At 44.9% G+C, this 15,949-nt stretch overlaps 1 protein-coding gene across 1 annotated transcript in view; it reads right to left on the minus strand.

The window, feature by feature from the left end:
• The window catches only part of Pex7 (peroxisomal biogenesis factor 7), a 63,195-nt gene that overhangs the window by 3,006 nt on the left and 44,240 nt on the right, over positions 1-15,949 (minus strand). Inside the window, exon 9 of the mRNA NM_001034147.1 lies at positions 15,246-15,345. Coding sequence (NP_001029319.1) covers positions 15,246-15,345 — 100 coding nt within the window. The remainder of the gene's footprint in view (positions 1-15,245; positions 15,346-15,949) is intronic.

The raw sequence follows: 15,949 nt of genomic DNA on the forward strand, positions 1-15,949 counted from the left end.
CTCATCATAGACAGCACTCATCATAGACAGCACTCATCATAGACAGGACTCATCATAGACAGCACTCATCATAGACAGCACTCATAGACAGCACTCACAGACAGCACTCATAGACAGCACTCATAGACAGCACTCACAGACAGCTCTCACACACAGCACTCATAGACAGCACTCACACACAGCTCTCACACACAGCACTCAGAGACAGCTCTCACACACAGCACTCAGAGACAGCTCTCACACACAGCTCTCACACACAGCACTCATAGACAGCTCTCACACACAGCACTCACACACAGCTCTCACACACAGCACTCACACACAGCACTCACACACAGCTCTCACACACAGCTTTCAGACAGCTCTCACACACTCACACACAGCACTCATAGACAGCACTCACACACAGCACTCATAGACAGCACTCACACACAGCACTCATAGACAGTACTCACACAGCACTCATAGACGGCACTCACACACAGCTCTCACACACAGCTCTCACACACAGCACTCACACACAGCACTCATAGACAGCACTCACAGACAGCTCTCACACACAGCACTCATAGACGGCACTCACACACAGCTCTCACACACAGCTCTCACACACAGCACTCATAGACAGCACTCAGAGACAGCACTCACACACAGCACTCACAGACAGCTCTCACACACAGCACTCATAGACGGCACTCACACACAGCTCTCACACACAGCACTCATAGACAGTACTCACACAGCACTCATAGACGGCACTCACACACAGCTCTCACACACAGCACTCACAGACAGCACTCATAGACAGCACTCACAGACAGCTCTCACACACAGCACTCATAGACGGCACTCACACACAGCTCTCACACACAGCTCTCACACACAGCACTCATAGACAGCTCTCACACACAGCTCTCACACACAGCACTCATAGACAGCACTCACAGACAGCTCTCACACACAGCTCTCACACACAGCACTCACACACAGCTTTCACACACAGCTCTCACACACTCACACACAGCACTCACACACAGCACTCACACACAGCACTCACACACAGCTCTCACACACAGCTCTCACACACAGCTCTCACACACAGCACTCATAGACAGTACTTACACAGCACTCATAGACGGCACTCACACACAGCTCTCACACACAGCTCTCACACACAGCACTCATAGACAGCACTCACACACAGCACTCACACACAGCTCTCACACACAGCACTCACACACAGCACTCACAGACAGCACTCATAGACAGCACTCACACACAGCTCTCACACACAGCACTCACACACAGCTCTCACACACAGCACTCACACACAGCACTCACACACAGCACTCACACACAGCTCTCACACACAGAACTCACACACAGCACTCATAGACAGCACTCATAGACAGTACTCACACAGCACTCATAGACAGCACTCACACACAGCTCTCACACACAGCACTCACACACAGCTCTCACACACAGCACTCACACACAGCTTTCAGACAGCTCTCACACACTCACACACAGCACTCAGAGACAGCACTCACACACAGCTCTCACACACAGCACTCACACACAGCTCTCACACACAGCACTCACACACAGCTTTCAGACAGCTCTCACACACTCACACACAGCACTCAGAGACAGCACTCACACAGCTCTCACACACAGCACTCACACACAGCTTTCACAGACAGCTCTCACACACTCACACACAGCACTCACACACAGCACTCACACACAGCACTCACACACAGCTCTCACACACAGCACTCACACACAGCTTTCAGACAGCTCTCACACACTCACACACAGCACTCAGAGACAGCACTCACACACAGCACTCACACACAGCTTTCACAGACAGCTCTCACACACAGAACTCACACACAGCACTCATAGACAGCACTCATAGACAGTACTCACACAGCACTCATAGACAGCACTCACACACAGCTCTCACACACAGCACTCACACACAGCTCTCACACACAGCACTCACAGACAGCTCTCACACACAGCTCTCACACACAGCACTCATAGACAGCTCTCACACACAGCTCTCACACACAGCACTCATAGACAGCTCTCACACACAGCTCTCACACACAGCACTCACACACAGCTCTCACACACAGCTCTCACACACAGCACTCACACACAGCTCTCACACACAGCACTCAGAGACAGCACTCACACACAGCTCTCACACACAGCACTCATAGACAGCTCTCACACACAGCTCTCACACACAGCACTCACACACAGCTCTCACACACAGCACTCACAGACAGCACTCACACACAGCTCTCACACACAGCACTCACACACAGCTCTCACACACAGCACTCATAGACAGCACTCACACACAGCTCTCACACACAGCACTCATAGACAGCTCTCACACACAGCACTCACACACAGCTCTCACACACAGCACTCATAGACAGCACTCACACACAGCTCTCACACACAGCACTCATAGACAGCTCTCACACACAGCTCTCACACACAGCACTCACACACATCTCTCACACACAGCACTCACAGACAGCACTCACACACAGCTCTCACACACAGCACTCACACACAGCTCTCACACACAGCACTCATAGACAGCACTCACAGACAGCTCTCACACACAGCTCTCACACACAGCTCTCACACACTCACACACAGCACTCATAGACAGCTCTCACACACAGCTCTCACACACAGCACTCACACACAGCTCTCACACACTCACACACAGCACTCAGAGACAGCACTCAGAGACAGCACTCACACACAGGCAGGAACTGTCTGAGCTGTGGATAAAGCAGAAAGTGCACGTGGGTGTCTACCAGCCAGGAGCAGTGGAAAAGGGGCAAGATGCTGGGCAGGGGAAAAAAAGACTGAAAGAAGAGCCCAGACCTCCAGCTCTCAGTATGCAACCAAGTTCCTGATGAAAATCTTCCTTTCCTGACTGTGCTTCAGGGTTTCTTGAGGGCTGGCGGCCAACCTTGTCTCTACAACCTGCCTTCCTTACAGCATGGCTGCATGTGTGGATGCCAAGGGGCAAGAAAGGACATCCAGGCTCCACAGCCTCTGCTCCAGGGTTCCAAGTGGAAATGCATTCCTTACCCTGCCAGTCACTGAGGCGTGGCCATCCCCCAGTGCTTGTGATTCTCTTCTAACTTGAGTCCCAAATACAAATCATTTGATAAGAACTCAGAATTGATATACTGATATCATCACAGGTAAAATGGTGACTTGTCAAAATGGCTCATTTTTTTTACTTAATATAAAATCTGGAGAGAATCCATTTTCATTACGTGTAAAACCTGCAAGCTTCCAAGGATGTGGAAATAATTTAAAGTGCGTATGGTCTATGCCATGTAAGTTCTACTTTCATTATTTTTGGGGGGGCTGGAGACATGGCTCAGAGGTTTAGAGCACTGATTGCTCTTCCAGAGGTCCTGAGTTCAATTCCCATCAACCACATGATGGCTCACAACCATCTGTAATGAGATTTGGAGCCCTCTTCTGGCCTGCAGGCATATATGTAGGCAGAACAGTGTGTACATAATAACACATACATCTTCAAAAAAATTATCTTCCTCACTTTTATACATTAAATGGGCATTTCTGACTTTAAAAATCTATACACTATAGAAATAAAATACCCATTCTTATACTAAATGGTCAATTTTCTTAAAATATACAATGAAACATTATTGGAAAACAGAATAGAACAAATTATTTATCAAAACTAGCTAAATATAGCTATGGCATATATCACAATTATCACCGCGGATGGAATTCTTGAGATCAATGACACTGGGGAATATTTCACCACTTTCTGTGTGCTAACCACTAGGCGACATGCTCCGAGGACCCAAAGATATGAATGAAACAAATGTGTCCATAGAGTTTACAACAAAAACTCATCTTTGGTAGATTAAATAAAACATTAGAAAGCCAGGGCTGGAGCGATGTTAACACTGGCTACTCTTCTGGTGGATCCAGGTTCAATCCCCAGCACCACACAGCAGTTCACCACCATCTGAAACTCAAGTGATAAGCTTCTTCTGACCCCACCCTGAGCACACATGTGGTACACAGACAGATGGGCATGTGGGCAAAACAGCTGTATGCATTGGAATAAGTGAATAAATAAAACAATTAAAGCCAGAGGACATATTTAATACTGCTGGCGTTATGGATCCAGCTTGCAGAGAGTGAAGACTACACTGGAAAATGGCAGACTGTAAACATGTCCATTAGGAGGTGAGTTTCTGTGTTTGACTTTATTAACTACTAAAAATGTTTGCACATGCTACTACTGACAGAGAAATTCATCTCAGAGAACACTGCTGTGGTCACTCCTGTAACCGAGGATTGCCAGGTCCATGAAGAGATTTACTTGACTGACAAGCTTTCTATTTTCGATTTATCTCTGGACTGTTTTCTCTCAATTTTGTAGGCAATTGCTTTTGCCCTTGGGAAACTGTTCAGTCTACTGTAATTATCTGCATGACATATGGCCTTTAGCAAGGATGCAGAGAACAGAAGATGTAAGAAGGATTTGGGGGAAAAATCACTAATGGTCAACTTAACGTTTAAAAAGGCAGGTCCGTCATTGTTCAGCACGGGATGACCTTGCTTGACAACTCAATGGGGTCTATACACCACCTTCCAGTGGCAGTCCAGTCCCAGATAAGGACGAGAAGTTGCCTTCTGCCTGCTTTCTGCACTCTGCTGGCCAGCCCACCCTTTGCTGCTGCATCCCTTTGCTGACACTAGAGCCACTGGCGTCCTAGGCCTTCTAGCCTAGACGTGGGACCAGCCCTCCAGGTCTCCTGCAGGCTTTCTGCACAAGACTCGGCGGAACGAGACACCCAGCCTCATGAGCCTCATGTTCATCAATGAGAAAGTAAACTTTGAAGAATCTTCTAGACGCATGCAATCATTCATTCACTCATTCACTTACATAATACACACCACACACGAATAACTAATACCTTATTCTATTATGTAGCTTCTAGCAACAAAATATTCTTTAAAATTTGAAGCAATTATTTCTAAGTTAGAAAGTAATGAAGGGAAATGGAGGAAAGAATGGCATCGTGGTGAAGGTGAAAGGCAGAAATACTCTGTTAAGGGAGAGGGGAGGCGAGGGAACTTGGGAATAGCAAATAAAATGCCATTGATCTGCAACAGGGCTGCAAAGGAAAGAACCCAGACTAGAAAGGAACACAATTTACAACATATCTTAGAAGCAGAAATGAAAAGTTTGGATTCTGAAGATTCCCTTTGAAGGTTTCTAGGCAAAGAAGACATAGTGACAACTTTAACTGTGTGGATTTGCAACTTCTACTGCTCTGTCCCACACTGTTAACAGAGTAACACAGAGCTAACGCCCTCCCAACAGTGCGAGGCAAGCATTAGAACCGACCCGGTGAGTCCTTCTGAGTTAAGTGATCGAATTTCAAGTTTTAATATCCTGCATGCTCAGATATGAAGCCAAGCTGAATTTAAAGGATGTAAAGAAACAAGCAAATTTAGATGACTTCACCGATTTCTACATGACTCCACTGTGCAATCAAGCTTCCAAGCCAGGTTAGGAATGCTGGAGCTAAAGCAAGGCATACACAGAGATTACGAGGTACAGGTAACTGGAGAACTACGTCAACAATCACTAGCATGGGATTAAATGATAGCCCCAAGGTGAACTTATTCCTTAACAGGAAAACTGAATAGTGGTGAACAGCTGCTTCTGGAAGGATGAGAAAGAAAGTGGAATTGCATTAAAGACAGAAGACAGATTAGCATGGCGGCCTATAACTAATAGATGGGAAGACTGGGACTCTGCAACCAAAGACAGACAGAAACTTGTAGGTAAGGTGGCAGATGAGAAGCCGCCTCCACAAGAGACAGTGAAGGAGAACAGGCAGGACAATGAAAACTAGACTGTTCCAAAGAGCAGGAGCATCCAACGTCACAGCAAGTAACAGAACAGTTGAAGGGACACTAGCAAAAAGCAGGGCAGGACTCGGGCCCAGCTCCCTGGCTGAGGGTGGGGACAAAGATTAGCTGGTGTATTGTCCTGCTTTCTATTATTGTGATAAAACAATGACCAAAAGTGACTTCAGGGAGCAAAGGGTTTATTTTAGCTTATGCTTGTAGCCCAGCATGAAGGGAAGTCAGGGCAGGAACTAAAAGGCAGGAACTAGGGAAGGAACTGAAGCAGAGACCATAGGGAAATGCTGCTCACTGGCTTGCTCCCTGTGACTTAGCTTTCTTATGCCACCCAGGACCAACTGAGTAGGGGTGGCGCTACCCACAGTGGGCTGGGACCTATTGCATTAATCATTAATCAAAAAGATGCGGACTTGCATACCGGGAATCTGACTGAGGCATCTTCTTAGCAGAGGTTCCACCCAGGTGACTCTATCTTGTGTCAGCAGGATATTTCGTCAAACTCTGGAGCCACCTACCCAGCAGTTACCATGGAACAGACAGGGAGCTTGCAGTTCCCACAGGTGACTTGACATCCACAGCTCCTTAGCTCCAGCCAGGGGTTCCATGCTTACTGGGCTTTGAAGTAGGGAGACAGGCCCAACCGGACACACTGTGCTATCTGCTTCCCACTCCCACCTCACTCAGGACACAGGCACTGGCTAGAGCACAAGCCACCTCAAGGTGGGCAAACCGGGGAGTTCCAGAAGCCAGTACTGCAAAGCCGATCACAGACTGCAAAGCTAAGCGTGGCCAGCAGAAGGTCCCAATAGGGACAGCAGGACCTCAGTGACGAGGTAGGATGGACACCTAATCCGTGTCTGGTGCGTGCAGCTGAAAGACATGGGTCTCCACGTTCAGTGAACAACCCTTTTGTAAAGGATCACTCCATCTTTTTCCTTAGGGTGAGGTATGACTTTCATTTTAGTAGTTCTTTGACTTTGAGAAAAGGTCTCAGGATGTGATCTTGACTGGAATCACATGAAGCAAACCTCCTGTTTCTCTGCTCTGGGGTGCTGGTATTACGGGTGCGTGTGACAAACACCTAGATCATGCTTTGAACTAAGATGCTTGTTGGTTTGGAGGGCGCATCATGCTTGTGAGGTAAATGTGCACTTTTTAAATTAGAAAGCTTATGCTCAAATTCAAAGTTTAAATCTTTTTTAATGACTAAAAACCCAGTGTTTATGTAATAGTGCTTTCTAGAGAGACCACACAAATCCTTCAAATGTAACCGCTGGAATTTCATTATGAGAAAATAGGTAATTTTTATTAAATCTAAGTAGAGATGGATAAATTGAAATGAAGGAATAATGTCCTCGTTCCGAAATTAAGAACTGTGGAAGGAATGAGTAAAGAAACATACATAACTGCACTTGGCTTACACTCTGTGAGCCAAGAATCAGTCAGTCAGTCAGTCAAAGGGTCAGGACTAATGCTATGGAGCACAGAGCCAGGAGTTCTAAAGATAAATTAGTATATAAGAGGAATTTCAGTTATATAAGTGGGCATATTACAGGCCAAGTATCACAGACCTCACAACAGAAAAGGGCTCTCCCATTTAGACATAATAAGGATAGAGGAAGAAAGGGAAAATGCAAGGACTGTATGAATCATGATCAGAGAGAAATATCAAAGAAAAAAGCCATAAGTGCAGGTCGCTAAGCTGGTTAACAGGGGAAGGCGGGGAGTTTTCTCAGCAATTATCCTTAAAGAGTGACGCAGATATCTTATTTGTCGGGTTTTAAACCTTTAAAGAGAAGATCTTCACACTGTCAAGAAGAAAGGTGCTGTCAGAATGCCCTTGGATCTACTTTCTCAGATCTTTAAGAATGGAGACACCAAAAAGAACAAGGATTATAAATATGAGACTCCAACAGTCTGCAGATAACATCAGCGAGGGCCTGTTAAGATCACAAGGTAGGGAGGTTTCTGAGTGGGCATGAAAGATACCAAGAGGTGAGAGGTATTTTCTAAGAGAATAAAATATGAACAAAGGGTAAAACTATACTGGCTTGCAATCAATACATTTGGTCACACATTATAAGAGGGATAATTGAGACATCAAAACTAACTTTAACCATCAAAACCATCAGCAATGGTGAGCACGGCAAACTTAACTGCAAATTCTTCCCAGCTCCCTAAAGCTCAAGTCAAAAGACAGAGTGGTGGGTGACCTCCAAGGTTAGTCCCAAGATGCCTTGCTGTCTTAGAAGCACACAATGGCTGGATGAAGCTGAGCTTCTCCAAAACACTCTTGGCCTAGATGGCAACCAGACAAAGGTGAATAAGGTCACAGCAGGCCACCCTGCTCTATTTAAGCTGCCAACTGTCAGGAGCCATGTGAGGGCCCCAGGTGAGACCGACACAGAGAAATAAGAGGCTCGAATTGCTGACTCGCAAACCTGTGGGCAAACAGCAAAACTGGTGTCAGGCTCCAGGCTATGGAGTAGTTTACCTGTAAAAGAGAACTGTTAAGAGAGGAGGAAGAAGAGGAGGAGAGAAAGGGAGAAGGGGAGAGGGAGAGAGGGAGGGAGTGCTTGTTCAGTGTGCGAAAACTCTGCTAATCATCCACCAGGACTGGAAGCCTCTGGGCTCAGAGCAATATGGGAGACTCCCTTCTTTAGAGGAGCTTCTCCTTCTGACTTCGCCTGGGGAATTCTAAGCCCACTCAGAAGCCTCTACCTGAGCAATGTCAAGTAGCCTCAATTTCCTTTCTCCTGACAAAACCTGTTCAGCCAGTACCTGAGATTCCTGAAGTGCTAAGGATGTATTCTAGACACCCTAAGCCCCCAACCAATGACGTCTGCCCATCCTGGATGTTCCTACCCTCAGTCTCCCAAAATTTATTAAGCCTTGGATCACCCTAAGAAAGTTAAACTGCCCCCTGAGAGCGGTCCTGATGAGAATTCTTCACCAATGCATTCACAGGACTTCAGAACCCCAAGCGGGAGACCCACCTTCAGCATCTGTTAGACCCTAGGTTTGAACCATAGTAGAACTTGGAGGAAGAAAACCAAGTGTGTTCTAACTGTACTAAGGTTACATATGTGAAAAAGGATAAATAAATACTGGTTGAGATCATCATCCTAGCTTGAAAGGAAGGAAAGGGTAGTGTCTAAAACAAAATATAAATAAAATGGAAGTGAAACAGCATAAATCCACAGTGAGGAGCATGGCAAGGACAGGAAAGAAAGACTGAATGTGAGGAGCATGGCAAGGACAGGAAAGAAAGACTGAATGTGAGGAGCATGGCAAGGACAGGAAAGAAAGACTGAATGTGAGGAGCATGGCAAGGACAGGAAAGAAAGACTGAATGTGAGGAGCATGGCAAGGACAGGAAAGAAAGACTGAATGTGAGGAGCATGGCAAGGACAGGAAAGAAAGACTGAATGTGAGGAGCATGGCAAGGACAGGAAAGAAAGACTGAATGTGAGGAGCATGGCAAGGACAGGAAAGAAAGACTGAATGTGAGGAGCATGGCAAGGACAGGAAAGAAAGACTGAATGTGAGGAGCATGGCAAGGACAGGAAAGAAAGACTGAATGTGAGGAGCATGGCAAGGACAGGAAAGAAAGACTGAATGTGAGGAGCATGGCAAGGACAGGAAAGAAAGACTGAATGTGAGGAGCATGGCAAGGACAGGAAAGAAAGACTGAATGTGAGGAGCATGGCAAGGACAGGAAAGAAAGACTGAATGTGAGGAGCATGGCAAGGACAGGAAAGAAAGACTGAATGTGAGGAGCATGGCAAGGACAGGAAAGAAAGACTGAATGTGAGGAGCATGGCAAGGACAGGAAAGAAAGACTGAATGTGAGGAGCATGGCAAGGACAGGAAAGAAAGACTGAATGTGAGGAGCATGGCAAGGACAGGAAAGAAAGACTGAATGTGAGGAGCATGGCAAGGACAGGAAAGAAAGACTGAATGTGAGGAGCATGGCAAGGACAGGAAAGAAAGACTGAATGTGAGGAGCATGGCAAGGACAGGAAAGAAAGACTGAATGTGAAGAGCATGGCAAGGACAGGAAAGAAAGACTGAATGTGAGGAGCATGGCAAGGACAGGAAAGAAAGACTGAATGTCTTAGACTCAGTGCTGGAAAATCTTTTCTTCAAATGTAAAGTCGAATAGTTCAAAAGTCTTAACCAAAAACAACTCCCCAACATTCTCTTGCTTTTAATGTGCCTTTAACTTGAATAGTTTAGACTATTTACAGCACAATTGCTGATATGACTGAGTTTAAAGGCTTTACATACAATATTAAGTGATCTGGGAAGAAAGATAATTTTACTTTCCTTTTTAATTTAGATAATTGTATTTATTTTATGTGTTTGAGTGTTTTGCCTGAGTGTTTGCATGTGTGTCACGTGTAGGCCAGGGGCTTCGAAGGTTAGAAGAGGATCAGGTCCCCTGGAACTGGAGATATGAGTGGTTCTGAGCCCTCACGTGGGTACTGGGAGCCATCCAGATCCTCTGCAAAAGCATCAAGTGCTCCTAACTGCTGAACTGTCTTTCTAGCCCCAATATTTTTCATTTCTTTGTCTTGATTAATTCCTCTGGCAAAGACTCCCAAAGATACTGTAAAGAGAAGCTGTGAAGGCAGGTGTCCTCTGTCCTGTCCTAACGACAGATGAGGGTTTTCAGTCCCTTACTGACCATTACAGTGAGATAACTCTTTATTTCATCCTCCCTTAAGATTTCTGGTCAACTACCCTTCTTTTTCTAAATTTCTTAAAGGTCTTATACATTTATATTGAGACTGTTACAATTACCCTCAGATAATATACCTTTAAATATACTCAGAAGAATGATGTCTTTTACAATGGTGTCTTTCTAATTCCTCATGCCCAAGTTCTATCACTCCACATATTGTACTTTTGCTTATAAACCATCCCCCATGAACAAGCCTTATTCTGTCTATCATATAAATATCTAAAATGAGTGTCTCAAACATTAACCTTTTTTAAAAAGTGTGTACGTGTGTGCACATGCACATGTCATATGTGTGGATATATAATGTAGGCACGCATGGAGGTCAGAGGACAATTTCAGGTTCAGTCCTCACCTTCTACTGTAGTTGAGACAGTCTCTTACTCATGGCTGCAAAGGCCAGGCTAGCTGACTGACAGCTTCTGTAGACTCTACTGTGCCTCTCACCTTGCTGTCAGAGGGCTGGGCTTACGGACACACACACACTACCTCTGGGTGTCCTTAGGAAACAGGAATCTGAACTCAGGCCCTTATTCTTAGATGGAAAAGCTTTACTCAGTGGGCCATCCCCCAGCCTCTCAAGCATACCTCTTAACCGTTTCTATTTCACACTGCCTGCTCTTCCCCTAGCACCCAAGATCATACCACTCTCCTCCTGGCCTCCAAGGCCACCTTGACCCTCTGCCCATCTTCATTAGTGATGGCGACTGTTCTATCTTCAAGGTTTTAATAGAACCACAGCAAAGTCCCAGCATGGAGAACGCAGTTCAGTCTAATACATTATCCATCTTTTCATCTCTAGGATTCTAACTCACCGATCTCCTTTTTCTCTAGGTAATTTCAAGAGATTCAAAGCTGGTTTCCTGGCTTTCACTTTACTTTGAGTCTATTAGCCTACAGCTACCAGAACTGTCTTTCAAAGACAAATCAAATTTTACACATTTCTGTCATTTCATCAAATCTAGTGTTTATGCACCCCCATGATTTTCCACCTCGCTCTCTAGGCTCCAGCCACAATGACTTTCTTACTGTTCTTTACAAGGTGGCCACCGAGTCAGGAAGAGTGCCTTCACCAGAAACTGACCTGGTTGTTCCTTTAGCTAGGACTTCTGGTCTACCAAACATAAAGCTACCTAGTCTGTGGTATTTGTTTTAACAATCTGAACACAGATTAATATAGGGAAAATATAAAATTCTGTTAATTATATCACACTCAGCATTTTAAAAATATAGTAAGTATATCCATACAAAGTTTTAAATTCTAGCATTTAAAAACTAATACTGTAAGTCAGGAAGATATGCATTCTTTTGCTCTCTTGTGCTAGCCGCTCCCTCATCACAGGGTCAGTGGCAAACTATTGCCATTGCCAGTTAACTTATCTTCTTCTTCACCTCCTCAGTGTCTGCTCGCTCAGCAGATCTAAGCCTCAGTTCCTCTGGATCTCTTCTGACTGTACACCCTGCCCAGACTCGTCTGTCACCCAATGGTCTGATTTAACAGCCTAACTTCTTTATGTGGCAGGAGACACGTTTATTTTAATTCCCCCTCCAATGTCCCCAATCTGTGCCTGCACAAGGTCCTACATATGAAAACATATGCTGAAGGAACATATGAGAGGAAGTAGTCCTACTTCTATGGTTTCCTGTCTGGCACATCTGAACTATGAATTACAAGTTAAAGATTCCCTGCTTCTCTACTCCTAGATGCTCTCAACAACTACACTTCCTTAGTATAATTGAAATTTGGTTAACTAAATGTTATTGATATACATCAGTTGCCAAGCAACAGACAAATAAGTGGCCTTGCAATAAAATCTCTTATTGTTTAAGGATGTATGTTCTAGTTGATTAATAAACTTCTGATTGGTCAGTTTTAACAGCCCTGGTCTATAGGAGATCTAGGAAACAGTGGATATTGTTCAGGCTGGCATGAGGTACCATCACAAGCAAGGACACAGAGGAGCCACAGATGTCACCACAGTTCTGGAAGCATCTCACAGAGAACAGGTAATAAAACTGTGTGTCAGTGGATTCTCAATGTCCATTTGTGTCTGATCCTCTGGTACTACCTTGTCTCACGGTATATTACAGCCTTTTAAAACTTAGGCTACAAGTAACTACAACTACCTTCTGTTCAACTCTCAAAAACCAGTGTTTCTCAGAAAAGGAGCTAGGTCATTTAAAGCACATTATATTTACACGAAAGACAATTCTTTTTTGTTTTTTGATAAGGTTATTAAGCCAGTTTAAAACAGTTATTCTACTGATAATGTGAATATTCAAAAGCTTCCTGGAACTATTTTAAACAGAACTATGTTAAGTTCCTAAAGTTAAATAAGGCTGTGTGGCTACTTCAGTTTGGGACACAGTAGTGGAAATGGGACTTTCTTCAAGTTGTAGACGCAGTAGTGGAAAATGGGATTTTCTTTTTAACTTCTACAATTTAGTACAGAACCAAAAGTCTTTAATCGGCTAGAATCCCATGTATTAGCATGTCTTGTTCATACTTTCACTCTGTGTGGTCAAGCACCTTACACTCAATACATGAGGCTGTTCCGACCTGACCTTACAATTTGTAACACTAAACAGCCTTTTAATGAACTCTGAAAAAAAAAAGTTTCATGTTCTCAAGAGGACAAAAGAGGAAATATTAGTTTATTGACTAAAACAGAAAATTTCTCTGGCTTTGCTCTCTGCCTGGTCTCCCACTGGGCCCGAGGTGTGGGGATGACGAGACAGTCTAGAGACAATCTCTCAGCTATCTTGCTGCCTTGTGCTGTGAGAACTACAGGCTCCCGACTGCTGCCAATCTCTGGGGACAGAACATTCCCCTTTCCTCTTCCCTTTAGCTCCTGCTCAGGGAGAGGCCAAAGTCTTCAGAACTTTAGACAGGACAGTTTGAGGGAAGGTTCCATTTCCTGTTAGAAAACTCAAACCTTTCCTCCCCACATTTATTACCCAGATCATAAGGGCCCAGCTATACCTCTCTTGGGCATATACCCAAAAGATACCCCAACATATAAAAAAGACACGTGCTCCACTACGTTCATTGCAGCCTTATTTATAATAGCCAGAAGCTGGAAAGAACCCAGATGCCCTTCAACAGAGGAATGGATACAGAAAATGTGGTACATCTACACAATGGAGTACTACTCAGCTATCAAAAATGAGGACTTTATGAAATTCATAGGCAAATGGATGGAACTAAAAAAAATCATCCTGAATGAGGTAACCCAATCACAGAAAAACACACATGGTATGTACTCAGAATAGTGGATATTAGCCCAAAAGCCCATAATGCACATAATAGAATCCACGGAACACATGGAGAAGGAAGTCCAGTGTGTGGATGCTTCAGTCCTGCACCGAGTGGTAACAGGATGGTTGAGGGAGGTGGAGGGAAAGGGGGACTGGGGAGGGGGAGATAAGGGGAGGAAGTAAGGGTGGCAGCATCAGGATCTGGAGGAGATGCTGGAGAGGCACAGGGTCAGGAAATCGAACAAAGATATGTAGCAGGAGGATGAGGAACTGGGGTAGCCACTGGAGGGTTCCAGACACCAGGGAAGTGTGAGGCTCCCAGGACCCAACAGGGATGACTTTAGCCAAAATGTGCAGAGAATGGGGAGACAGATCTGTTGAGACCTCGTCCAGCAAGATTGGCACGGCCTCTGGTTGATACCCATCTCAAAGTTTTTAACCCAGAAATGTTCCTGTCCAAAGGAAGAACAGGGACAAAAATGGAACAGAGACTGAAGGAAGGGTCAAACCAGGGACGGCCCCACCTGGGGACCCATCAAGTCTGCAGACACCAAAGCCAACGCTGTTGCTTTGGTCAAGAGGCGCCTGCTGACAGGAACATAGTGTGGCAGTTTCTGAGGATGTCTGGCCAGCAAATGACCAATGCAGACTTGAATGCTTGGAGCCAACCATCAGACAGAGCTCAGGGAACCTGGTGGGGGAGCTGGCAGAGGGAATGGAGGAGAGGAGGGGAGGGGAATTGCAACCCCATTAAAAGGACAACATAGGCTTGCCTGACTACCCAGTTCTCGCAGAGTCTAGACCACCAACCAAGGAGTGTACCCAGAGGGACCCATGGCTCCTCCAGATACATATGTAGCAGAGAATTACCTTGCCTGACAGCAACTGGAGATGAGGCCTTTGGTCCTGAGGAAGCTTGATGCCCCAGAGTAGGGGGATGTTGGAGCAGTGGGTCAGGAAAATGTGGATGGGCAGGGGAGCACTCTCATACAAAGGGTAGGAGGGAGGGGGGATGTGGGATGGGGGATAGGTAACAGGGAAGTGGGATATCATTTGAGATGTAAATGAATGGAATGGTTAATTAAAACAGAAAGAAAGCTAGACCCTGAGAAGAGTCTGGGTCACTCTCCTTCCTCCTGTGCTCCCTGCCCTCTCACACTCGTTCCCATGTGGAGACGGTCAGATAAGCTGAGTGAACCTAAGGGCTGCAGGTTCCACGTCAGAGCTGGTATTAGCTGTGCAGGTAGAAAATCACGAAACTGTACATTACCTCAGTGGGGCTCTGGAGACTTAGGTCTAAGCCACAGGTGAACTCTGTGTGATGCTCCACTGTTTCCAGAAGTGGATCAGGCTTTGAAAAATTCCAGAATCTGTGACAATAAAAAGAGAGAGGGGAATGTAGGACAGTACTGTATCATACCTCTGTGGATGTAAAATAGCTTGTACCTGCTTTATGATACGTAGTAGTGACCGTGCTTTATCAGAGCTGTTTTTAATGATGTTGCTCAGAATGTTTTCTTTCCAGATGATGATTGAGAAGCTAATTTAAAAAAAAAATGGTGCCAGGTACCACAAGAGTAACAGAACTGTGCTGTTTTCTCGGGTTTTGTTTTTTTACTTTTTTTTTTTTTTTTAATGGAGTGTGCTGGATGTCTCTACAGTTTTGTTCAGATGACTGCAGAACCTGGAAAAGCTGTTGCTGCTGTTGATGCATAACACACTGCTATTATTGGTCTTTTTATATAAATATAAATATATATATACAGATATATAATTTGAATTTTTTGAAACTTTAGCTGTGCTGTCAACTTTGGAAAAAAGTATCCCCGTTTACTGTGTTGAGTTGGCACTGTACAGAAATTAACAGCCATATTGGTCTAGAAATGTTGAACTTAAGTTTTTTCCATTTGTACAGGGGTAACACACTGTATTAAATATGTAAGGTCTTATCTACGTGGGTTTGATTACAAAAAC

This window comes from Rattus norvegicus, chromosome 1 (genome assembly GCF_021556685.1).
Source record: "Rattus norvegicus strain SHRSP/BbbUtx chromosome 1, alternate assembly SHRSP_T2T, whole genome shotgun sequence".
NCBI lineage: Eukaryota > Metazoa > Chordata > Mammalia > Rodentia > Muridae > Rattus > Rattus norvegicus.